The sequence below is a fragment of the Pelophylax lessonae genome, assembly GCF_965119305.1.
Source record: "Pelophylax lessonae genome assembly, chromosome: 10".
Classification (NCBI taxonomy): domain Eukaryota; kingdom Metazoa; phylum Chordata; class Amphibia; order Anura; family Ranidae; genus Pelophylax; species Pelophylax lessonae.
This window is the reverse complement of record NC_138777.1, coordinates 241,322,021-241,348,309: the sequence shown is the minus strand read 5'-3', so window position 1 is coordinate 241,348,309 and position 26,289 is coordinate 241,322,021. Positions and strand designations below refer to the sequence as shown.

At 52.7% G+C, this 26,289-nt stretch overlaps 1 protein-coding gene across 1 annotated transcript in view; it reads left to right on the top strand.

The window, feature by feature from the left end:
- Positions 1-13,707, top strand: part of RNF166 (ring finger protein 166) — a 39,286-nt gene extending 25,579 nt beyond the window's left edge. Inside the window, exon 6 of the mRNA XM_082270588.1 lies at positions 13,464-13,707. Coding sequence (XP_082126714.1) covers positions 13,464-13,529 — 66 coding nt within the window. The 3' untranslated portion in view covers positions 13,530-13,707. The remainder of the gene's footprint in view (positions 1-13,463) is intronic.
- Positions 13,708-26,289: the final 12,582 nt, after the last annotated feature.

The following is a 26,289-nucleotide window of genomic DNA, read 5'->3' as shown; positions in this document are numbered from 1 at the left end:
CAGTGATTGGTGCCTGGCCTAAAGTGGTTATCAAGGGTTAAGGTTTGTGAGAGGTAGTGCTGACTTAATTAGGCTTCACCTGTGCACTACCCATAAATACCTTCTCCTCCCACAGCTTCCTGCCGGATCTTTGTGCCTTGTGCCTTTGAGAAAGCGTTCCCTGCTGTGTTTGTTTGCTTTGCCTGTTGCCGAACCCGTTGCTACCGACTACTCGCCTTTGAACCTTTGCCGCCTGCCCTGACCTCTGCTACGTCCGACTACGCTCTTGCCTACTCCCTGTGTACCACGCCATATCAGCTGCCAGAGGGGTCGAGTTGTTACTAGGGGACACGACCTGGTAGTTACCGCCGCAGCAAATCCATCCCGCCTTGCGGCGGGCTCTGGTGAAGACCAGTAACTGCTTAGAACCGGTCCTCTAGTACAACCCGTGCCATCGCCTCTCTGGTCCAGAGGATCCACTACCAGTCCTGCCGGTTCGTGACAGTAAGATCCGGCCATGGATCCCGCTGATGTTCCCCTGCCAAGCCTAGCGGACCTCACCACCATTGTGGCCCAGCAGGGTCAACAGCTGGCCCAGTTGACCGCTATGTTGCAGCAGCTCCTGCCTTCTCAGCAACAGCCAGCACCTCCGCCTGCAGTTGCCACCGGTTCCAGAATCCGTTTGTCCCTACCAGACAAATATGACGGAGATCCAAAGCAGTGCCGTGGGTTCCTGTCGCAGTGCTCTCTCCACCTCGAGCTACTGTCCGACCAGTTTCCTTCTGAGCGAGCCAAGGTAGCCTTTATTCTCAGTTTACTGTCCGGGAAGGCCCTGGCCTGGTCTACACCACTATGGGACCGCGCATATCCTGCCACCGCTTCCGTCCAGAGCTTCTGCCTAGAGTTCCGGAATGTTTTTGAGGAGCCTGCCCGGGTTACCTCCGCAGAGACTGCCTTACTAAACTTGACCCAAGGAGATTCTTCCGTGGGTGACTATGCCATTCAGTTCCGCACCCTGGCCTCTGAGCTGAACTGGAACAATGAAGCCCTTTGCGCCACCTTCAAGAAGGGACTTAACAGCGAGATAAAGGACGTCCTGGCTGCACGTGAGCTTCCTTCCACTCTTAGTGACCTCATCTTGCTGGCCACTAGGATAGACAAGCGTTTCGCCGAAAGACAAGAGGAACTCCTCCTTGAAAAGGAAAAAGCTCGTCCTAGACGTTACCCTCGTCTGGCTCCCGTTTTTCTGCGTCCACCTCAACCCGCTACTGGGCCTCCCGCCATGGAGGCCATGCAGGTGGATCGGTCACGCCTGACTCCGCAAGAACGAAGCCGCCACAGAGACGAGAACCTGTGTCTGTACTGTGCCAGTACTGAGCACTTCCTTAGAGATTGTCCTCTCCGTCCACCGCGTTCGGGAAACGCTCGCACCTAGTAAACGTGGGAGAGGCGTTGCTAGGTGTGGATTCTTCCTCTCCACGTCTCATCATACCTGTGCAGTTGATCATCTCTTCCAAGTCCTCTTTCTCCGCAACCGCCTTCTTGGATTCCGGTTCAGCAGGCAACTTCATTCACGCCTCCTTGGTTGACAAGTACCGTATTCCAGTAATCCGTCTACCCAAGCCGTTTTTCATCTCTACTGTTAACGGTGAGAGACTCTCTGCCACCGTGCAGTTCCGTACCCAGCCTCTGCAGATGGACATCGGAATATTTCATACCGAGACTTTAGAGTTCTTTGTCCTTCCCTTCTGTTCCTCCGAACTCCTCCTGGGTCTGCCGTGGCTTCAACGTCATAGTCCTGTCCTGAATTGGTCCACCGGTGAGATCCTGCGTTGGGGTTCCTCCTGTTCTGACCGCTGTCTCAAGCCTGCTCTGGTCAAACAGGACCCGCAAGTTTCTCCGCCTCCAGGGCTGCCCAAGCCATACCATTCCTTTGCAGATGTCTTCTGCAAGAAACAAGCTGAGGTTCTTCCTCCTCACCGACTCTATGATTGCCCGATCGACCTGATACCCGGTTCTACTCCACCTCGGGGCAGAATTTATCCTCTCTCACCTCCTGAGACTCTTGCCATGTCTGACTATATACGTGAGAACATACAGAGAGGATTCATAAGAAAATCTTCTTCTCCTGCTGGGGCCGGTTTTTTCTTCGTGACAAAAAAAGATGGCTCCCTCCGCCCCTGCATTGACTACAGAGGTCTTAATAAAATTACCATCAAGAACCGTTACCCTCTGCCTTTAATCTCTGAGTTATTTGATCGTCTCCGAGGGGCAAAGATCTTCACTAAATTGGACCTTCGGGGGGCCTATAATCTGATCCGTATCCGTGAGGGAGACGAATGGAAGACCGCCTTTAACACAAGGGACGGCCATTTTGAGTATTTGGTGATGCCCTTCGGCCTCTGCAACGCACCTGCTGTCTTCCAGGAATTTGTCAATGATATTTTCAGGGACTTACTTTACACCTGCGTGGTCGTATACCTGGATGATATCCTCATCTTCTCCTCCAATTTGGACCAACACCGAGCCCATGTGCGACAAGTCCTTACTCGTCTTAGGAGGAATCGCCTGTACGCTAAACTTGAAAAATGTATTTTTGAACGGACCTCCCTGCCTTTCCTGGGATACATTATCTCAGCCCAAGGACTTCAAATGGACCCAGCCAAGCTCTCAGCGGTTCTGGATTGGCCACGTCCCTCTGGTCTCCGAGCCATACAAAGATTTCTGGGCTTTGCGAACTACTACAGGCAATTCATCCCTCACTATTCCACTCTGGTAGCTCCAATCGTGGCTCTCACAAGAAAAGGAGCTAACCCCAAATCCTGGCCTTCCCAAGCCGAGGAAGCCTTCCAGTCCCTGAAATCCGCCTTTGCCTCTGCACCCGTTCTCTCTAGACCAGATTCCACCAAACCTTTCTCTCTTGAAGTGGATGCCTCCTCGGTGGGAGCCGGAGCTGTCCTCACCCAGAAGTCCTCCAGGGGCAAGACTTCAACTTGTGGCTTCTTTTCAAAGACATTCTCTCCCGCAGAGAGAAATTACTCCATTGGGGACAGAGAACTGCTTGCTATTAAATTGGCACTGGAGGAATGGAGACATTTACTCGAGGGCGCCACACATCCTGTGTACATCTTCACAGACCACAAGAACCTGGCTTATCTCCAGTCTGCTCAGAGACTAAATCCCCGTCAGGCCCGTTGGTCTCTGTTCTTCGCCCGCTTTAATTTTGAGATCCATTTCCGTCCGGCTTGTAAGAACATTAGGGCAGATGCTCTGTCTCGCTCCTCTGATGTGGTGGGCGACGAGTTAACACCTCAATATATTATCCCTCCAGAACGCCTTATTACAGTCGCTCCCGTGGACCTGCGCCTTCTTCCTCCTGGCAAATCCTACGTACCTCCACGTCAGCGGTTGCGAATTCTCAAGTGGGGCCACGCCTCCCATTTTGCCGGTCATCCGGGGGTGCTAAAATCTCTCCAACTAATCTCCCAAAGGTACTGGTGGCCTTCTTTGGAGAAAGATGTCTCGGAATTCGTCCAGGCCTGTATGATTTGCGCCCGGGATAAAGTGCCTCGCCAGAAACCAACGGGTCTCCTCTTGCCTTTACCTGTTCCTGAAGTTCCCTGGTCTCACATCGCTATGGACTTTATTACAGATCTTCCCTCCTCCCATGGCAAGTCCGTTATTTGGGTCGTGGTGGATCGCTTCTCCAAGATGGCTCACTTTGTACCCCTGCCCGGTCTACCCTCTGCACCCATGTTGGCCAAACAATTTTTCCAGCACATCTTCCATCTCCATGGCCTTCCCAAACATATTATCTCGGATCGTGGGGTACAATTCGTCTCCAAATTCTAGAGGGCTCTATGTGCTCAGCTCGGGATCAAATTGGACTTCTCTTCTTCTTACCATCCTCAGTCTAACGGCCAAGTAGAACGGGTGAACCAAATTTTGGGTGACTATCTGCGTCACTTTGTGTCCTCACGCCATGACGACTGGGCTGATCTACTTCCCTGGGCGGAGTTCTCCTACAACTACAAACAATCCTCTGCTTCTAACAAGTCTCCTTTCTTTGTAGTTTTTGGCCATCATCCTCTTCCACCTCTGCCACAGTCTCCCACTCCTTCTTCTGTACCTGCCGTTGACAGTCTTGTACAGGACTTTTCCTCCATCTGGCGAGAAACCCACGCTGCTCTCCTCAAGGCTTCCGCCCGTATGAAGGTTCAAGCTGATAAGAGACGCAGATCTCCTCCGGAATTTCGCCCGGGTGACAAGGTGTGGCTCTCCTCTAGGTACATCCGATTTAGGGTCCCAAGTTACAAGTTGGGCCCTCGTTTCTTGGGACCCTATAAAATCAAGAGTCGTATCAATCAAGTTTCTTATCAGCTCCATCTTCCTCCCTCCCTCCGAATCCATAACTCCTTCCATGTTTCCCTTCTTAAACCTGCTGTCTTTAACCGTTTTTCTCCCAAGCTTGTTTCTCCCACCCCTGTCGCCGGTACCTCCGATATATTCTCTGTCAAGGAGATCTTGGCGACCAAGATCTCCCGGGGGAAAAAATTTTTTTTGGTCGACTGGGAGGGCTGCGGTCCTGAGGAGAGGTCATGGGAGCCGGAGGAGAACATCCTGGACCGCAGTCTCATCCTCAAGTTCCTCGGTACCAAAAGGAGAGGGAGACCAAAGGGGGGGGGTACTGTTACGCTGAGCGCTCCGGGCCTCCTGCTGGCCTCGGAGCGCTCACAGCGTATGCCTCCAGGCAGCACTCCAGCGTCTCGGCGTGTGCGTCCCTGCTCTCTAGGGCGCTCGCGCCGGGACTCTTAGATTCAAAGGGCCAGTGCACCAGTGATTGGTGCCTGGCCTAAAGTGGTTATCAAGGGTTAAGGTTTGTGAGAGGTAGTGCTGACTTAATTAGGCTTCACCTGTGCACTACCCATAAATACCTTCTCCTCCCACAGCTTCCTGCCGGATCTTTGTGCCTTGTGCCTTTGAGAAAGCGTTCCCTGCTGTGTTTGTTTGCTTTGCCTGTTGCCGAACCCGTTGCTACCGACTACTCGCCTTTGAACCTTTGCCGCCTGCCCTGACCTCTGCTACGTCCGACTACGCTCTTGCCTACTCCCTGTGTACCACGCCATATCAGCTGCCAGAGGGGTCGAGTTGTTACTAGGGGACACGACCTGGTAGTTACCGCCGCAGCAAATCCATCCCGCCTTGCGGCGGGCTCTGGTGAAGACCAGTAACTGCTTAGAACCGGTCCTCTAGTACAACCCGTGCCATCGCCTCTCTGGTCCAGAGGATCCACTACCAGTCCTGCCGGTTCGTGACAATAGCTTGCAAGAATCTATGGCCTGAAAAATATAAACTCCATATTGTGGCAATAAAGTCACTACAAATAGACCATGGCAGCACATACCACCTGTTGACTATAGCATGTGAATCTTCAACATCACCTAAAGCCTTTGCCAGGAAAGGGCAAAAATAAACCCCCCGTTCAATGGTAGGAAAAAATTCCCTTTCGACCCCCGTATCATCAGAGCGGTCAGACTAAATCCCTGGCGGCTACAACGTTAAACAATGTCCTTTGTGTCCAATAGGCTTGATTTCAACTGTAAAGTGGAGACATGAATGTCTCATGTCTCTCTCCTTTCCTGGGGTGAGGAAGGGCAAAATGAGGAGAGGTTCTCCGGATGGTGAGCACATGTTGCAAGTAACCAGACAGTGGCTACTAGTGTTAAGCTTGCTACAAAGAGTACCACTGCTGCACGAATGGGAAGTCTTCCAGGAGTAGGGGTGTCTGTTGGCATTGTACCATTGCGTCTGTCTGGATCCAACTGGAATTCATCTGGTGCTCGTCACAATCTCCGGTCCGCAGTCGTGGGGTCCAGAGGTGGGGCTTCCTTCAGTCGCGATGCGTGGATCCAAACCGGGGAGTTGTCTGTCAATTCCGCTGTTCTGGTCACTGCTTGAACTGTCGCAGGAGGTCCGTAGGGTGGGTCTAGCGATGTCAGCTTATGGGGGGCCGTCTCCAGGCTTGAATGGGTGGGTCGGTGCACCTGTTGGCAACGAGAGCAAAATATCACCATAATCACTGTTTAATTTTTCAATTAATTCTGCCACATATTCCTCTTTCATCTGCTGCAGATCTCTAGATATGAGAATTATTCATGGGGTTGGGAAGGGGTCTCCCTCTCGAAATTTCAAAGGGAGATAGCTTGGTTTGTGGGTCTGGAGTCATTCTGACTTCAGCAAGAATAGCAGGTAAGTACAGAGTTTAGTGCGGCACTGGGCTTCTGGTCTTACAGGCAGTCAGTAAATAAATGCTAGTAAGAACCATTTGCAGCACTGGGGTTTAGGGCCTACAGGAAGGCAGGTAATTTTAAGACAGGAAGGATACCAAATGGCACTATCTTGGGAGAACACAGCATGTCCACACATGCAGCAATGGTGAGGGCACTTGGAGGGGTTGAACTGCCTTGTATTCTCCAAAGGTGGAGATGGGTTAACTTGCAGTCCTCTTACTCGCCATGCAGGCAGCTACCTAGAACTAAAAGGCCAATAGACAACTGAGAATCCCTTACATGGATAAAATGCTGTGATCACTAAACAGTAGGGAGTAAAATTCAAGCTGTCTTGTGTACATGGACACACAGAGACACACAAAACAGCTAGAAGTGAGTACCCATGCAAACATAAATTTATAAGGGATTGCAGTTTCCCAGTGACACCAAGCAGGAAATTGAAACCAAATAGCCTTGGAGACACAGGGTTTGACTTCAAGGACCCTTTATATGCAAAGCCTGGGGCAATGAGTCACCTTAGAATGAAAAGAGATGGCTTGGCTGGCCATGCAACTAATTGAATTCACAACAGGAGGTTACCTTACAATACCAAAGTTTTAAAGTTTAAATCTTACAATACCAAAATAATCTTAACAAACAATGTAGTAACACTGACATAACTTTGTTGTAATTCTTAGCACACTATAGGTGTAATAATAGAGCAACAATTTATCCAATTCTATTTTTCCATCTCACAATATAATAAAAAACTTTATAAGACAAGAGATGCTTAATTATCTAAGGCATAGAACCTCATTAATGCCAGAGCTCATATGTGTCAAATTAGAACACATCAAATATCTGACACCCAATAAATAAGAACTTTCTAACACCCATAAAAACAGTCTAATCAATCAGAAAAAAAACAATTTGTAAACAATACTCCCATAAGGTTGAGTTGTCGTTGAAGGCTGTGATCGTCCTTCGTTCTGAAAGTCTCAAATCAAATTTATCTGAGGATAAGCATCAAGAAAAAATTTAGTAACAAAACATTTTACTTTACCTCCTAAAAATAAACCAAAGGTTAGAGGAATTTAGCATACAGTAAGCATGTCAAACATTTTCCTTCCTAACAGTGCACTTCTCTAATACCAAAAATTGTTGACGTCAAATTAATTATTACCACGTGGATTTCTATATATTTTTTTTTTTGTGATGGTATACCGTAAATTTTAAAGAAAACATTATTATTGTTCACCATGGTTAAAAAATGAGCAGCTCAAAAATAAACATTAGTAATTTCCCATTTGGCTACAAGACATTATACGTCACCATTTTCCACCCATTTGGAACATTCTTCAAAACTGTTTTTTTTTTCTACAAAGGCAAAAACTGATAGTTAATATACATCTGCATATACAATTAACAGATTCTTTTGTACTTTCCTCTTCAAGTTTACTCAGCTCAGTCAATTGGCATGACAATACAGCTGTTAACACTCCATAGCTTTTGCAATTACCTGTGTCACGGACGTGAGAAGGGGGGGTTGTGCTGAAAAAGGCACCAAATTATTTTTGTTTTAAAAAAGTCAGTGATAAAGATAAAAAGTCAGTGACAAAAAACCTCAATGATAAAGTTCAAAATTGCTCACGATTTTAAGGATAGAAATACAATTTTAGTCCTTAAGGTCACACTTTACACACCAAATATATTTTCTTGCTTCTAAAAGCTGCCATGACCAGCATAGCACGGATTTGTTACCCTTTAGTTGTACTCGTGGCAAAGTCACATCACTTTAAAACATAAGTAATAAACACAAAACAAATCATTATGCAACCAGTATTCATTCATTGTCATGAAATGCTTTGCTGATACAGCACTTTTAGTAACATTATTAAAATTAACACAACATAACGATCCATGGATCTTACACACCTCTAAAGTTGCCCATACACGATACAATTTTCATACAATTTTCCTAAACGTTAATTTCATTTTTTTTTCCTTGGGATTCTCCTTACCTTGAGAATTGCCCATTATCTTAAGCTCAGAATATAACGTGAGATTATCTGAGTTTGAAGGTATATATATATATATATATATATATATATATATATATATATAAAATATAGGGATGGTGAGGTCAGTATTTAGACTTTATTGGAAAACCTAGTTTCCAATTTATGTGGTTTCCTGCGTCTTTATAATCAGATTTATATACACCCAATTTATGGTTTGCTGTTAACTATCCTTGGTGGGCAAGTTTATACCTTCAAGCTCAGCTTAATATCACATACAATCTCCACATACATCTATACAATGGCATGCAATCTTATATAACGACTAAAAATATACTTAAATGTCTATACAGCAAATATACAAAGTTTAGAGGGAGAATTCACTATCACACACAGTACTGCTTTGTAACCGGGTATCAGACCCTGGGGTATCGGACCCCTCTTATCTTTGGGGCATCAGACCCCTATTTTCTTCAGGAATATCAGATTCCTGGGAGGCGCTAAAAAATAGCGCTAACTGGGTACCGTTAATCTGCTCTGACAGTATAGGGTGGTAATAAAAAATAGAATTACTCACCCAATACTGTGTTATGGCAGATCCCAACTTCTTGACACCAAACTGTTAGCTCAATCTCGTCAGGAGGCAATTACAAGATGATTTATGACCCCTCAGTCCCAACTCCCCCTGTGAATTCTCCGTCTGCTGGCCAGGAGATGCGACGACACATAGCAACTTAAGCATAGCATAGACACATCTAGTTTATTTCAAGTTTCGCTCACACATTTAAAGGAAATTTGGGCGGCAAAACCCTGTTTAAACCAGTTACAATTCATGGGTCAACTTATCAATAGAACATATCTCACAGAAACAATACATGAAAAGGCCCTTGTGTTCCCATACATCTCTGTCAAAATTGTGTTTTGTGGGAAAGGCGCTCCGTCTGTGTTCAGCTGTCTGATGTGTTAATGTAGGCAATTGTCAATTGTGTTCAGGTGTTGTCTGTCGTCTATATGCAAAATACAACTGCCAAGTGTCAAAGGATATATGAATGAGGTGTGTTAGTCTGACTCGTTAATATGTAATTGCAAGGGGCCACATTCCATTGGAAAGTGGGCATGAGCTGAAATGTATTATGCAATATAATATTTCAGTAAGGCACATTGATACACTCTTTCAGGATATAAACACAAAGGTGACCCTTCCCGTGACCGGAAATAAACACAAAGGCGACCCTTCCTGTGACAGGATATAAACACAAAGGCGACCCTTCCTGTGACAGGATATAAACACAAAGGTGACCCTTCCCGTGAGGGGATATAAACACAAAGGCGACCCTTCCCGTGAGGGGATGTAAACACAAAGGCGACCCTTCCCGTCAGGGGATGTAAACACAAAGGTGACCCTTCCCGTGACCGGATATAAACAGAAAAGCGACCCTTCCCGTGAGGGGATATAAACACAAAGGTGACCCTTCCTGTGACAGGATATAAACACAAAGGCGACCCTTCCTGTGACAGGATATAAACACAAAGGTGACCCTTCCCGTGAGGGGATATAAACACAAAGGTGACCCTTCCCGTGAGGGGATATAAACACAAAGGCGACCCTTCCTGTGACGGGATATAAACACAAAGGCGACCCTTCCTGTGACAGGATATAAACACAAAGGCGACCCTTCCTGTGACGGGATATAAACACAAAGGTGACCCTTCCTGTGACAGGATATAAACACAAAGGCGACCCTTCCTGTGACGGGATATAAACACAAAGGTGACCCTTCCCGTGACAGGATATAAACACAAAGGCGACCCCGTGACAGGATATAAACACAAAGGTGACCCTTCCCGTGACCGGATATAAACACAAAGGTGACCCTTCCCGTGACGGGATATAAACACAAAGGTGACCCTTCCCGTTAGGGGATATAAACACAAAGGTGACCCTTCCCGTGACGGGATATAAACACAAAGGTGACCCTTCCCGTGACGGGATATAAACACAAAGGTGACCCTTCCCGTGACCGGATATAAACACAAAGGCGACCCTTCCCGTGACCGGATATAAACACAAAGGCGACCCTTCCCGTGACCGGATATAAACACAAAGGCGACCCTTCCCGTGACCGGATATAAACACAAAGGCGACCCTTCCCGTGACGGGATATAAACACAAAGGTGACCCTTCCCGTGACAGGATATAAACACAAAGGTGACCCTGTGACCGGATATAAACACAAAGGTGACCCTTCCCGTGACCGGATATAAACACAAAGGTGACCCTTCCCGTGACAGGATATAAACACAAAGGCGACCCTTCCCGTGACGGGATATAAACACAAAGGTGACCCTTCCCGTGACGGGATATAAACACAAAGGTGACCCTTCCCGTGACGGGATATAAACACAAAGGTGACCCTTCCCGTGACGGGATATAAACACAAAGGTGACCCTTCCCGTGACGGGATATAAACACAAAGGTGACCCTTCCCGTGACAGGATATAAACACAAAGGTGACCCTTCCCGTGACGGGATATAAACACAAAGGTGACCCTTCCTGTGACGGGATATAAACACAAAGGTGACCCTTCCTGTGACAGGATATAAACACAAAGGCGACCCTTCCTGTGACAGGATATAAACACAAAGGCGACCCTTCCTGTGACGGGATATAAACACAAAGGTGACCCTTCCCGTGACGGGATATAAACACAAAGGTGACCCTTCCCGTGAGGGGATATAAACACAAAGGCGACCCTTCCTGTGACGGGATATAAACACAAAGGCGACCCTTCCTGTGACAGGATATAAACACAAAGGCGACCCTTCCTGTGACGGGATATAAACACAAAGGTGACCCTTCCCGTGACGGGATATAAACACAAAGGTGACCCTTCCCGTGACGGGATATAAACACAAAGGTGACCCTTCCCGTTAGGGGATATAAACACAAAGGTGACCCTTCCCGTGACGGGATATAAACACAAAGGTGACCCTTCCCGTGACCGGATATAAACACAAAGGCGACCCTTCCCGTGACCGGATATAAACACAAAGGCGACCCTTCCCGTGACCGGATATAAACACAAAGGCGACCCTTCCCGTGACGGGATATAAACACAAAGGCGACCCTTCCCGTGACGGGATATAAACACAAAGGTGACCCTGTGACCGGATATAAACACAAAGGTGACCCTTCCCGTGACTGGACGTAAACACAAAGGCGACCCTTCCAGTGACCGGATATAAACACAAAGGTGATCCTTCCCGTGAGGGGATATAAACACAAAGTACTCTGCATGCTCCCTGTCCCCCCCCCCCCCCCCAGACCATGCGCGCTCCGCCCCCCCCCCCCCCCCCGGACTCTGCGCGCTCCGCCCCCCCCCACCCCCGGACTCTGCGCGCTCCGCTGGCTGGCTGTGTGGGTGCAGATTGCTCTCTGGCTGCCTGTGTGAGTGAAGCTTTGCCCTCTGGCTGCCTATGTGGGTACAGATTGCCCTCTGGCTCGGTGCAGATTGCCCTCTGGCTGCCTGTGTGGGTACAGATTTGCCCTCTGGCTGGGTGCAGATTGCCCTCTGGCTGCCTGTGTGGCTACAGATTGCCCTCTGGCTGCCTGTGTGGGTGCGGATTGCCCTCTGGCTGCCTGTGTGGGTGCAGATTGCTCTCTGGCTGCCTGTGTGGGTGCAGTTTTGCCCTCCGGCTGCCTGTGTGGGTGCAGATTTGCCCTCTGGCTGGGTGCAGATTGCCCTCTGGCTGCCTGTGTGGGTACAGATTGCCCTCTGGCTGCCTGTGTGGGTGCAGCTTTGCCCTTCGACTGCCTGTGTGGGTGCAGCTTTGCCCTCTGGCTGGCTATGTGGGTGCAGCTTTGCCCTCTGGCTGGCTGTGTGGGTGCAGCTTTGCCCTCTGGCTGGCTATGTGGGTGCAGCTTTGCCCTCTGGCTGCCTGTGTGGGTGCAGCTTTGCCCTCTGGCTGCCTATGTGGGTACAGATTGCCCTCTGGCTGCCTGTGTGGGTGCAGATTGCTCTCTGGCTGCCTGTGTGGGTGCAGCTTTGCCCTCCGGCTGGCTGTGTGGGTGCAGCTTTGCCCTCTGGCTGGCTGTGTGGGTGCAGCTTTGCCCTCTGGCTGGCTATGTGGGTGCAGCTTTGCCCTCTGGCTGCCTGTGTGGGTGCAGCTTTGCCCTCTGGCTGCCTGTGTGGGTGCAGCTTTGCCCTCTGGCTGGCTATGTGGGTGCAGCTTTGCCCTCTGGCTGCCTGTGGGGGTGCAGCTTTGCCCTTCGGCTGCCTGTGTGGGTGCAGCTTTGCCCTCTGGCTGGCTATGTGGGTGCAGCTTTGCCCTCTGGCTGACTATGTGGGTGCAGCTTTGCCCTCTGGCTGCCTGTGTGGGTGCAGCTTTGCCCTCTGGCTGGCTATGTGGGTGCAGCTTTGCCCTCTGGCTGCCTGTGTGGGTGCAGCTTTGCCCTCTGGCTGCCTGTGTGGGTGCAGCTTTGCCCTCTGGCTGGCTATGTGGGTGCAGCTTTGCCCTCTGGCTGCCTGTGGGGGTGCAGCTTTGCCCTTCGGCTGCCTGTGTGGGTGCAGCTTTGCCCTCTGGCTGGCTATGTGGGTGCAGCTTTGCCCTCTGGCTGACTGTGTGGGTGCAGCTTTGCCCTCTGGCTGGCTATGTGGGTGCAGCTTTGCCCTCTGGCTGCCTGTGTGGGTGCAGCTTTGCCCTCTGGCTGGCTATGTGGGTGCAGCTTTGCCCTCTGGCTGCCTGTGTGGGTGCAGCTTTGCCCTCTGGCTGCCTGTGTGGGTGCAGCTTTGCCCTCTGGCTGGCTATGTGGGTGCAGCTTTGCCCTCTGGCTGCCTGTGGGGGTGCAGCTTTGCCCTTCGGCTGCCTGTGTGGGTGCAGCTTTGCCCTCTGGCTGGCTATGTGGGTGCAGCTTTGCCCTCTGGCTGACTGTGTGGGTGCAGCTTTGCCCTCTGGCTGGCTATGTGGGTGCAGCTTTGCCCTCTGGCTGCCTGTGTGGGTGCAGCTTTGCCCTCTGGCTGGCTATGTGGGTGCAGCTTTGCCCTCTGGCTGTCTGTGTGGGTACAGCTTTGCCCTCTGGGTGCAGTTTCCATGGTTTCAGGTCTTGTGTTAGGAATGAGATGTTATTGGATGAGCTGTAGATAAAACCAACCAATGGAAGTCGTATTTATTGTCCTGTTTTTGTGTTCTTTGCAGGATTACAGCATCGATGAGGAAGCGGCATTACAAGCGGCGCTCGCCCTTTCGCTGTCAGAGAACTGAAGATTCCTTTTAGGCGCAAGTTTTCCCTTCTCGGTGTCACCGCAGCCGAGGCTTGTACATTCCTTCCAAAACTTAGCTAATCACTTCCCCCTCCCCCCATGACTTTTATTTTACTAGTGTTATTACTATTAGTAAGGTGGAATCTTTTAAGAATTACAAAAGAAAAAACAAAAAAAAAACAAAAGGCCGAAGATGTCATAGAGTGCAATTGTGAAAAGGGGCGGGGACTGAACCATTCCTCCTTCATTTGTGGTACTGGGGATGGGGGCGGGGACTGAACAATTCCATCTTCCTTCATTTGTGGTACCGGGGATAGGGGCGGGGACTGAACCATTCCTCCTTCATTTGTGGTACCGGGGATTCTATTTCCTGTGTGTGTTGTGTTTTTTTTATTTTTTTTTTAATCGAATAAGGAATTGTAACTATAAAACACACCCAGCAGTAGGGCTGATGTGGGGCGCAGCGCAGTAGGGCTGCTGGGAGGGGGCGTGGCCTAGTAGTGATGCCGGGGGGGGGGCTGCGGCGCAGTAGGGCTGCTGGGGGGTGCGGCGCAGTAGGGCTGCTGCCGGGGGGGGGGGCAGTGCAGTAGGGCTGCTGGGGGGGTGGGGCGCGGCGCAGTAGGGCTGCTGGGGGGGGGGGGGGCGCGGAGCAGTAGGGCCGATACGGTGTCTGACTGGATCAGTTTGTAGGCCGCACTGCAGGAAGCCGATGGGAACACTGGAAGAACACTGACAGCCTTATTCAGTAAAGTGCAATAACCCAGACAGGCCAATCAGAACTCTTTATAACCCTTACTAGTCGTTGTGTCACCATGCCTCCCTCCGGGGTCAGCTCTGTGGTAGATTTAGGGTTAATGATAGGACCCGTCCTCAGCATGTTGGGGGTCCGATCACTGCTCATCCATCCTGTAAATTCTATAGTCACATTGTGTTTGTGATCCGCCAGCCATGCCGCCCCTCCGGGGATTCTCCGATCTGTGGCGTCTCTTAGTGAATTGCCGCTGCAAACACCTACTGACAGGTACAGACCAGCCGTGCAATATGGGGGAGGGGGGGGGGTTTGGAAGGCTGGAAAGACTTTGTTGTGAATTTAAAAGCCAAAGATAGAATCCTAACTGACAATAAGCAGGTCTGCAGGCAGAAGAAGGCAGTGCCTGAAATGAGATAGGAGGAGAAGAGGGGAGGAGAAGAGGGGAGGAGGAGAGGAGGGGAGGAGAAGAGGAGAGGGGAGGAGAGGAGGGGAGGAGAAGAGGGGAGGAGAGGAGGGGAGGAGGGGAGGAGAGGAGAGGAGGGGAGGAGAAGAGGAGAGGAGGGGAGGAGAAGAGGAGAGGGGAGGAGAAGAGGGGAGGGGAGGGGAGGGGAGGAGAAGAGGAGAGGGGAGGGGAGGAGAGGAGGGGATCTTCTCATTCAGGTCCTTCATTGATCTTCATGTTAATGAGGCCACAAAGTGTTTTCTCTGTAAAGGCGGGGGAGGGGGGTCAGGTACCAGAAGCTCTCCGCTGTCAGTATTATTTATATTTGGGGGGGAGGGGGTTGATGGGTGTTTGGGGTGCGGCTCATGGGGGGGAGGGGGGGGTTGATGGGGGGGAGGGGAGGGTTGATGGGTGTTTGGGGTGCGGGTCACCATGTTGGTATTGTTGTAGATGAGGGAAGTCCGTTCTCTATGGCCGCCCCCTCAGTTCCCCGCCAGGCACACCCCAATTTTATTTCTGTTTTTATATTTTTACATTCTTTGATTGATTGATTTTATTATTGTAGATTGTGATTTTAGTTGCACGTTCCTTATAGCGGGGGGGGGGGGGCTGAATGTGCGCGGTTTGTATTGTTGGTAGACCTCGGGGGAGGGTATTGAAGTGAATGAGAAGTAAAGCCCCCCCCCCCCATCCCCCACCCAGGAACAACTTCTACTTTGACAATTTAATTACAATCTTGGAGCAGCTTTTCCCTCCTTCCAGCCAATCAGAGTCCAGAGATGGTAGAAGAGCGATTTGTTACCTCAACTAAACAATGGAAATGTGCATGGCCTCCGATCGCTGGGGTCTGATCGCTGGGGGTCTGTCGCTGATCGCTGGGGGTCTGTCGCTGATCTCTGGGGTCTGTCGCTGATCTCTGGGGTCTGTCGCTGATCGCTGGGGGTCTGTCGCTGATCTCTGGGGTCTGTCACTGATCTCTGGGGGTCTGTCGCTGATCTCTGGGGGTCTGTCGCTGATCTCTGGGGTCTGTCGCTGATCGCTGGGGTCTGATCGCTGGGGGTCTGTCGCTGATCTCTGGGGGTCTGTCGCTGATCTCTGGGGGTCTGTCGCTGATCTCTGGGGGTCTGTCGCTGATCTCTGGGGGTCTGTCGCTGATCTCTGGGGTCTGTCGCTGATCGCTGGGGGTCTGTCGCTGATCTCTGGGGTCTGTCGCTGATCTCTGGGGTCTGTCGCTGATCTCTGGGGGTCTGTCGCTGATCTCTGGGGGTCTGTCGCTGATCTCTGGGGTCTGTCGCTGATCGCTGGGGGTCTGTCGCTGATCTCTGGGGTCTGTCGCTGATCGCTGGGGGTCTGTCGCTGATCTCTGGGGTCTGTCGCTGATCGCTGGGGTCTGTCGCTGATCTCTGGGGTCTGTCGCTGATCGCTGGGGTCTGATCGCTGGGGGTTGTAGAAAATCTCTTCTCTTTCCAGACAGTTTTTGATGGCCGGACATTGGGAGGCGGGGACATGTGATGTCACACAATCCTTTTACATTGAGAGGCGGGGACATGTGATGTCACAAAATCCTTTAAAATGGGAGGCGGGGTCTTGTGTGGTCACACAATCCTTCACAATGGGAGGCGGGGTCTTGTGAGGGCACACAATCCTTCACAATGGGAGGCGGGGTCTTGTGATGTCACACAATCCTTCACAATGGGAGGCGGGGTCTTGTGAGGTCACACAATCCTTCACAATGGGAGGCGGGGTCTTGTGAGGTCACACAATCCTTCACAATGGGAGGCGGGGTCTTGTGATGTCACACAATCCTTCACAATGGGAGGCGGGGTCTTGTGAGGTCACACAATCCTTCACAATGGGAGGCGGGGTCTTGTGAGGTCACACAATCCTTCACAATGGGAGGCTGGGTCTTGTGAGGTCATACAATCTTCACACTAATAGCCGGACATTGGGAGGCGGGGACATGTGAGGTCACACAATCTTCACACTAATAGCCGGACATTGGGAGGCGGGGACATGTGATGTCACACAATCCTTCACAATGGGAGGCGGGGACATGTGATGTCTCACAATCCTTCACAATGGGAGGCGGGGACTTGTGATGTCACACAATCCTTCACAATGGGAGGCGGGACTTGTGATGTCACACTGATGGGATTGGTCAGACTGTATTTGTGAATGGAAGAGGATCGCTTTTTATTGATTTCTGTGTTATTTTTTTCTAATGTAACCAAAAGTGTTTTCCCCGGACAAGCAATGCAAGCCGCCATTATTATTCTATTGTACCGGACCCTGGCGGGGCGGCGCACAGACCGGTCCCTGTTACCCACATAGGTCACTTTAAAGCCCCCGCTATTGTATGGGGGATATTGGGGGAGGGGCAGAATGCAATGGTTTGATGTTTATTGCCCCCCGCCTGTGTATTTTGCTGAGCGGGGGAAGGAAGAAGTTGCACATGTGTGTGTCGTCTGTCCGTCTCGTGTTTACATCGTCTCTCTGTTCCTCGTTTTATTTTGCAGACATGCTGAATTATAGAAGTTTTGATGATAAAAAATGTTTTTTGGAAGTAAAAACGATTTATTATGTATTTGTAGCAAAACCATTTTTCTCAGTAAAATGCAGTTTCATTCCACCGAGTCCCGCAGTCTTTTCTTTTCCGCCGTCTGGATGAAGATTCCGGAATATCGCCTGAAGGTCCGCCTCTGCCCCTCCCACCGAGGAAGAAGGAGACTATGAGATCCTTGTGAAGTGATGGACCGCCTCCCCGTGTATGTACACCCCGACATCGACTGACCGCCTCCCCGTGTATGTACACCCCGACATCGACTGACCGCCTCTCCGTGTATGTACACCCCGACATCGACAGACCGCCTCCCCGTGTATGTACACCCTGACATTGAGGGACCGCCTCCCCGTGTATGTACACCCTGACATTGAGGGACCGCCTCCCCGTGTATGTACACCCTGACATTGAGGGACCGCCTCCCCCGTGTATGTACACCCCGACATCGACTGACCGCCTCCGCGTGTATGTACACCCCGACATCAACAGACCGCCTCCCCGTGTATGTACACCCCGACATCGACTGACCGCCTCCGCGTGTATGTACACCCCGACATCAACAGACCGCCTCCCCGTGTATGTACACCCTGACATTGAGGGGCCGCCTCCCCATGTATGTACACCCCGACATTGACTGACCGCCTCCGCGTGTATGTACACCCCGACATCGACTGACCGCCTCCCTGTGTATGTACACCCCGACATCGACTCTTCGCCTCCCTGTGTATGTACACCCCGACATCGACTGACCGCCTCCCTGTGTATGTACACCCCGACATCGACTCTTCGCCTCCCTGTGTATGTACACCCCGACATTGAGGGACCGCCTCCCCGTATATGTACACCCCGACATCGACTGACCGCCTCCCCGTGTATGTACACCCCGACATCGACTGACCGCCTCCCTGTGTATGTACACCCTGACATTGAGGGGCCGCCTCCCCGTGTATGTACACCCTGACATTGAGGGGCCGCCTCCCCGTGTATGTACACCCTGACATTGAGGGGCCGCCTCCCCATATATGTACACCCCAACATCGACTGACCGCCTCCGCGTGTATGTACACCCCGACATCGACTGACCGCCTCTCCGTGTATGTACACCCCAACATCGACTGACCGACTCCGCGTGTATGTACACCCCGACATCGACTGACCGCCTCTCCGTGTATGTACACCCCGACATCGACTGACCGCCTCTCCGTGTATGTACACCCCGACATCGACTGACCGCCTCTCTGTGTATGTACACCCCAACATCGATGAACCGCCTCCCCGTGTATGTACACCCTGACATCGACTGACTGCCTCCCCGTGTATGTACACCCCAACATTGAGGGACCGCCTCCCTGTGTATGTACACCACGACATCGATGGACCTCCTCCCCGTGTATGTACACCCTGACATTGAGGGACCGCCTCTGCTTCTATGTACACCCCAACATCGATGGACCGCCTCCCCGTGTATGTACACCCCGACATCGACAGACCCCCTCCCTGTGTATGTACACCCTGACATTGAGGGGCCGCCTCCCCGTGTATGTACACCCCAACATAGACGGACCGCCTCCCTGTGTATGTACACCCCGACATTGACTGACCGCCTCCCCATGTATGTACACCCCGACATTGACTGACCGCCTCCCCGTGTATGTACACCCCAACATCGACAGACCCCCTCCCTGTGTATGTACACCCTGACATTGAGGGGCCGCCTCCCCGTGTATGTACACCCCAACATAGACGGACCGCCTCCCTGTGTATGTACACCCCGACATTGACTGACCGCCTCCCCATGTATGTACACCCCGACATTGAGGGACCGCCTCTCCGTGTATGTACACCCCAACATCAACGGACCGCCTCCCCGTGTATGTACAACCCGACATTGACTGACCGCCTCCCCGTGGATGTACACCCCGACATCGATGGACCGCCTCCCCGTGTATGTACACCCCGACATCGACTGACCGCCTCCCCGTATATGTACACCCCGACATCGACTGACCGCCTCCCCGTGTATGTACAGCCCGACATCGAGTGACCGCCTCCCCGTGTATGTACACCCCGACATCGACAGTCCGCCTCCCCCGTGTATGTACACCCCGACATCGATGGACCGCCTCCGTGTGTATGTACACCCCGACATTGACTGACCGCCTCCCCGTGTATGTACACCCCAACATTGATGGACCGCCTCCCCGTGTATGTACACCCCGACATCGACTGACCGCCTCCCCGTGTATGTACACCCCGACATCGACTGACCGCCTCCCCGTGTATGTACACCCCAACATCGACTGACCGCCTCCGCTTCTATGTACACCCCGACATCGACTGACCGCCTCCCCGTGTATGTACACCCCAACATCGACAGACCGCCTCCCCGTGTATGTACACCCCAACATCGACAGACCGCCTCCCTGTGTATGTACACCCCGTCATCAATGGCCCGCCTCCCCGTGTATGTACACCCCGACATCGACAGACCCCCCTCCCCGTGTATGTACACTCCGACATCGACAGTCCGCCTCCCCCGTGTATGTACACCCCGACATCGATGGACCACCTCCCCGTGTATGTACACCCCGACATCAACAGACCGCCTCCCCGTGTATGTACAACCCGACATCGATTGACCGCCTCCCCGTGTATGTACACCCCGACATGGACGGACCGCCTCCCCGTGTATGTACACCCCGACATTGAGGGACCGCCTCCCTATGTATGTACACCCCGACATCGACTGACCGCCTCCGCATATATGTACACCCCGACATGGACTGACCGCCTCCCCGTGTATGGACACCCCGACATCGACAGACCCCCCTTCCTGTGTATTTACACCCCGACATTGATGGACCCCCTCCCTGTGTATGTACACCCCGACATCGACTGACCGCCTCCCCGTGTATGGACACCCCGACATTGATGGACCCCCTCCCTGTGTATGTACACCCCAACATCGACTGACCCCCTCCCTGTGTATGTACACCTCGACATCGAACGTCTCTCATCGCTTCCTTTAGGTTTGGTAAATATCCCCTCTGGATATCTGTTGGCTAAGTGCAAAAAATATATTTATATTGATCCAGAACTGTGGAGCTGAGGCGCCTTTTGCACTCCCTGCATGTGCTATACTTTTATTAGTTACCAGCGATCGCTGTGGACTACAAAACACCTCCCCATACATCATGTAGAGAAAAATGATCTCTGTACAGGAGGAAGTGGATCAGCTGCACCATGAAAAGCCGCGCGGCCACAAGAGGGCGCACAGCGCGCACAGAGTGTAAATAGCGAGGGAAGAGTCAGTCAAAGAATCGGCAACAAGAGGGCGCACAGAGTGTAAATAGAGAGGGAAGAGTCAGTTAAAGAATCGGCCACAAGAGGGCGCACAGAGTTTAAATAGGGAGGGAAGAGTCCATTCACACTTTGGAAATCAGTCGCATGACAAATCGCACATTATTATTATACAGGATTTATTCTTCTCAGTGGCGTCTGTTATAATCACTGTGACTTAAATTCGCTACTTTGATGTGATTTTGATCCATAGAATGTAAAGTTGAATGAAAATTGCATTAAAAGTCAAATCCAAATCCCAGTGAAAATTGTGCGACTTTGGAGACCTGCTAATGTGAACGGAGCCTGAGGGAACCCAGGTGCAGCATTCTGCCTCATAGGATGGCTGTACGCTGCTATACCAGTGTACCCCCCGCGTGTGCAGCATTCTGCCTCATAGGATGATTGTACGCTGCTATACGGGTGTACCTCCCCCGCGGGTGCAGCATTCTGCCTCATAGGAGGATTGTATGCTGCTATACGGGTGTACCTCCCCCGCGGGTGCAGCATTCTGCCTCATAGGATGGCTGTACTCTTCTATACGGGTGTACCTCCCCCGCGGGTGCAGCATTCTGCCTCATAGGATGGCTGTACGCTGCTATACGGGTGTACCTCCCCCGCGGGTGCAGCATTCTGCCTCATAGGATGATTGTACGCTGCTATACGGGTGTACCTCCCCGCGGGTGCAGCATTCTGTCTCATAGGATGACTGTACGCTGCTATACGGGTGTACCCCCCCCCCCCGCGGGTGCAGCATTCTGCCTCATAGGATGACTGTATGCTGCTATACAGGTGTACCTCCCCGCGGGTGCAGCATTCTGTCTCATAGGATGACTGTATGCTGCTATACGGGTGTACCTCCCCCGCGGGTGCAGCATTCTGCCTCATAGGATGATTGTACGCTGCTATACGGGTGTACCTCCCCCGCGGGTGCAGCATTCTGCCTCATAGGATGACTGTATGCTGCTATACGGGTGTACCTCCCCCGCGGGTGCAGCATTCTGCCTCATAGGATGATTGTACGCTGCTATACGGGTGTACCTCCCCCGCGGGTGCAGCATTCTGCCTCATAGGATGATTGTACGCTGCTATACGGGTGTACCTCCCCCGCGGGTGCAGCATTCTGCCTCATAGGATGACTGTACGCTGCTATACGGGTGTACCTCCCCCGCGGGTGCAGCATTCTGCCTCATAGGATGGCTGTACTCTTCTATACGGGTGTACCTCCCCCGCGGGTGCAGCATTCTGCCTCATAGGATGGCTGTACGCTGCTATACGGGGGTACCTCCCCCGCGGGTGCAGCATTCTGCCTCATAGGATGATTGTACGCTGCTATACGGGTGTACCTCCCCGCGGGTGCAGCATTCTGTCTCATAGGATGACTGTACGCTGCTATACGGGTGTACCCCCCCCCCCCGCGGGTGCAGCATTCTGCCTCATAGGATGACTGTATGCTGCTATACAGGTGTACCTCCCCGCGGGTGCAGCATTCTGTCTCATAGGATGACTGTATGCTGCTATACAGGTGTACCTCCCCCGCGGGTGCAGCATTCTGCCTCATAGGATGATTGTACGCTGCTATACGGGTGTACCTCCCCCGCGGGTGCAGCATTCTGTCTCATAGGATGACTGTACGCTGCTATACCAGTGTACCCCCCGCGTGTGCAGCATTCTGCCTCATAGGATGACTGTATGCTGCTATACGGGTGTACCTCCCCCGCGGGTGCAGTATTCTGCCTCATAGGATGGCTGTACGCTGCTATACGGGTGTACCCCCCCCCCCCCCCGCGGGTGCAGTATTCTGCCTCATAGGATGGCTGTACGCTGCTATACGGGTGTACCTCCCCCGCGGGTGCAGCATTCTGCCTCATAGGATGATTGTATGCTGCTATACGGGTGTACCTCCCCCGCGGGTGCAGCATTCTGCCTCATAGGATGACTGTACGCTGCTATACGGGTGTACCTCCCCCGCGGGTGCAGCATTCTGCCTCATAGGATGGCTGTACTCTTCTATACGGGTGTACCTCCCCCGCGGGTGCAGCGTTCTGCCTCATAGGATGGCTGTACGCTGCTATACGGGTGTACCTCCCCCGCGGGTGCAGCATTCTGCCTCATAGGATGATTGTACGCTGCTATACGGCTGTACCTCCCCCGCGGGTGCAGCATTCTGCCTCATAGGATGACTGTATGCTGCTATACAGGTGTACCTCCCCGCGGGTGCAGCATTCTGTCTCATAGGATGACTGTATGCTGCTATACAGGTGTACCTCCCCCGCGGGTGCAGCATTCTGCCTCATAGGATGATTGTACGCTGCTATACGGCTGTACCTCCCCCGCGGGTGCAGCATTCTGCCTCATAGGATGACTGTATGCTGCTATACAGGTGTACCTCCCCGCGGGTGCAGCATTCTGTCTCATAGGATGACTGTATGCTGCTATACAGGTGTACCTCCCCCGCGGGTGCAGCATTCTGCCTCATAGGATGATTGTACGCTGCTATACGGGTGTACCTCCCCCGCGGGTGCAGCATTCTGTCTCATAGGATGACTGTACGCTGCTATACCAGTGTACCCCCCGCGTGTGCAGCATTCTGCCTCATAGGATGACTGTACGCTGCTATACGGGTGTACCTCCCCCGCGGGTGCAGCATTCTGCCTCATAGGATGACTGTATGCTGCTATACGGGTGTACCTCCCCCGCGGGTGCAGTATTCTGCCTCATAGGATGGCTGTACGCTGCTATACGGGTGTACCCCCCCCCCCCCCCGCGGGTGCAGTATTCTGCCTCATAGGATGGCTGTACGCTGCTATACGGGTGTACCCCCCCCCCGCGCGGGTGCAGCATTCTGCCTCATAGGATGACTGTACGCTGCTATACGGGTGTACCCCCCCCCCCCCCGCGGGTGCAGCATTCTGCCTCATAGGATGATTGTGCGCTGCTATATGGGTGTACCTCCCCCGCGGGTGCAGCATTCTGCCTCATAGGATGGCTGTACGCTGCTATACGGGTGTACCTCCCCCGCGGGTGCAGCATTCTGCCTCATAGGATGACTGTATGTTGCTATACGGGTGTACCTCCCCCACGGGTGCAGCATTCTGCCTCATAGGATGATTGTGCGCTGCTATACGGTTGTACCTCCCCTGCGGGTGCAGCATTCTGCCTCATAGGATGACTGTACGCTGCTATACGGGTGTACCTCCCCCGCGGGTGCAGCATTCTGCCTCATAAGATGGCTGTTTGCTGCTATGCGGGTGTACCTCCCCCGCGGGTGCAGCATTCTGCCTCATAGGATGATTGTACGCTGCTATACGGGTGTACCTCCCCCGCGGGTGCAGCATTCTGCCTCATAGGATGACTGTACGCTGCTATACGGGTGTACCCCCCCCCGCGCGGGTGCAGCATTCTGCCTCATAGGATGACTGTACGCTGCTATACGGGTGTACCCCCCCCCCCCGCGCGGGTGCAGCATTCTGCCTCATAGGATGACTGTACGCTGCTATACGGGTGTACCCCCCCCGCGGGTGCAGCATTCTGCCTCATAGGATGACTGTACGCTGCTATACGGGTGTACCCCCCCCCCCCCCCGCGGGTGCAGTATTCTGCCTCATAGGATGGCTGTACGCTGCTATACGGGTGTACCCCCCCCCGCGCGGGTGCAGCATTCTGCCTCATAGGATGACTGTACGCTGCTATACGGGTGTACCCCCCCCCCCCCCGCGGGTGCAGTATTCTGCCTCATAGGATGGCTGTACGCTGCTATACGGGTGTACCCCCCCCCGCGGGTGCAGCATTCTGCCTCATAGGATGATTGTGCGCTGCTATATGGGTGTACCTCCCCCGCGGGTGCAGCATTCTGCCTCATAGGATGGCTGTACGCTGCTATACGGGTGTACCTCCCCCGCGGGTGCAGCATTCTATCTCATATGATGACTGTATGTTGCTATACGGGTGTACCTCCCCCACGGGTGCAGCATTCTGCCTCATAGGATGATTGTGCGCTGCTATACGGTTGTACCTCCCCTGCGGGTGCAGCATTCTGCCTCATAGGATGACTGTACGCTGCTATACGGGTGTGCCTCCCCCGCGGGTGCAGCATTCTGCCTCATTGGATGATTGTATGCTGCTATACGAGTGTACCGCCCCCGCGGGTGCAGCATTCTGCCTCATAGGATGACTGTACGCTGTATACGGTGTACCTCCCCCGCGGGTGCAGCATTCTGCCTCTAGGATGGCTGTACGCTGTATACGGTGTACCTCCCCCGCAGGTGCAGCATTCTGCCTCATAGGATGACTGTACGCTGTATACGGTGTACCTCCCCCGCGGGTGCAGCATTCTGCCTCTAGGATGGCTGTACGCTGCTATACGGGTGTACCTCCCCCGCAGGTGCAGCATTCTGCCTCATAGGATGGCTGTACGCTGCTATACGGGTGTACCTCCCCCGCAGGTGCAGCATTCTGCCTCTTAGGATGATTGTACGCTGCTATACGGGTGTACCTCCCCCGCGGGTGCAGCATTCTGCCGCATAGGATGATTGTACGCTGCTATACGAGTGTACCTCCCCCGCGGGTGCAGCATTCTGCCTCATAGGATGATTGTACGCTGCTATACGGGTGTACCTCCCCCACAGGTGTGCCGTCTTGCATGCAGCGCTCGGTGTCTAGACTTCTATGCTGGGGCACATGCGTGTATACCGGACATAAACCCTCATAGAGGGCGCAGCGTACAGCCATTCATTACAGCGGACTGTATACTCCATATACGATATATACCCCTTCTCCAGCCATGTGTATAAAGCTTTAAACTGACCCCCCTCCCCCTCTAATCTGTGTATAAGGTCCTCAGAATGAACGTTATGCTGTACACATTTGTATGTGCTGAGGCCCTCCCCCACCTCTAGGATAAGCAGGTAGGTTTGGCCAATGAGCATCGGGGGAAAGTCCATGAACAGAATTCGGCTCCGTTCACACCGCTACCTGGGTGCAGATAGTTTGCTGCATTCAGAGGAGGCTAAACGCTGCCTGAAGACGCAGCAACACTCCGCTACGGCTGCAGACAATTGGCTGATTAGCTGCTGCTGGTTTGTGTGCGGCCAAAACTCGCAGAATCACCGACACGTCTGCATGACGGGCCGCATGGAGGCTCAGATAAGAGGTTTATATCAGTGGCAGACTGGCTATGGAATACAAATCTGACTGCTGCCGGTCTCACACAGTGAGCACTCTGCCCCCCCCCCTCCCCCCAGGCCCCAGCACTCTGCCCCCCCCCCCCCGGCCCCAGCACTTCATTCCCCCACCCAGGTCCCAGCTCTCTTCCCCCTGGCCCCAGACTTCCGTTCCCCCTGCCCCCAGCACTGCGTCCCCGTCCCCCCTCCAGGCCCCAGCACTCCGTCCACCACTCCCCCCCCCATGCCCCCAGCACTCCATCATCAAACCCCTGCCCCTATCTACTCCAAACTCCCCTCTGGCCTCATCTACTCTGTCTGCCCCAGCACTCCGCCCCCCCCATCTACTCCATTCCCCCGTGGCACCATCTCATCTACCTTGTCCCACCCCCCACCGGGCCCCATCTACTCCAGTCCCCTCTTGCCCCATCTACCTCTGGCCCCATGTTCCCCTGTCCCCATCTTATCCGGTCCCCTCTGGCCATATCTACCCCTGTCCCCTCTGGA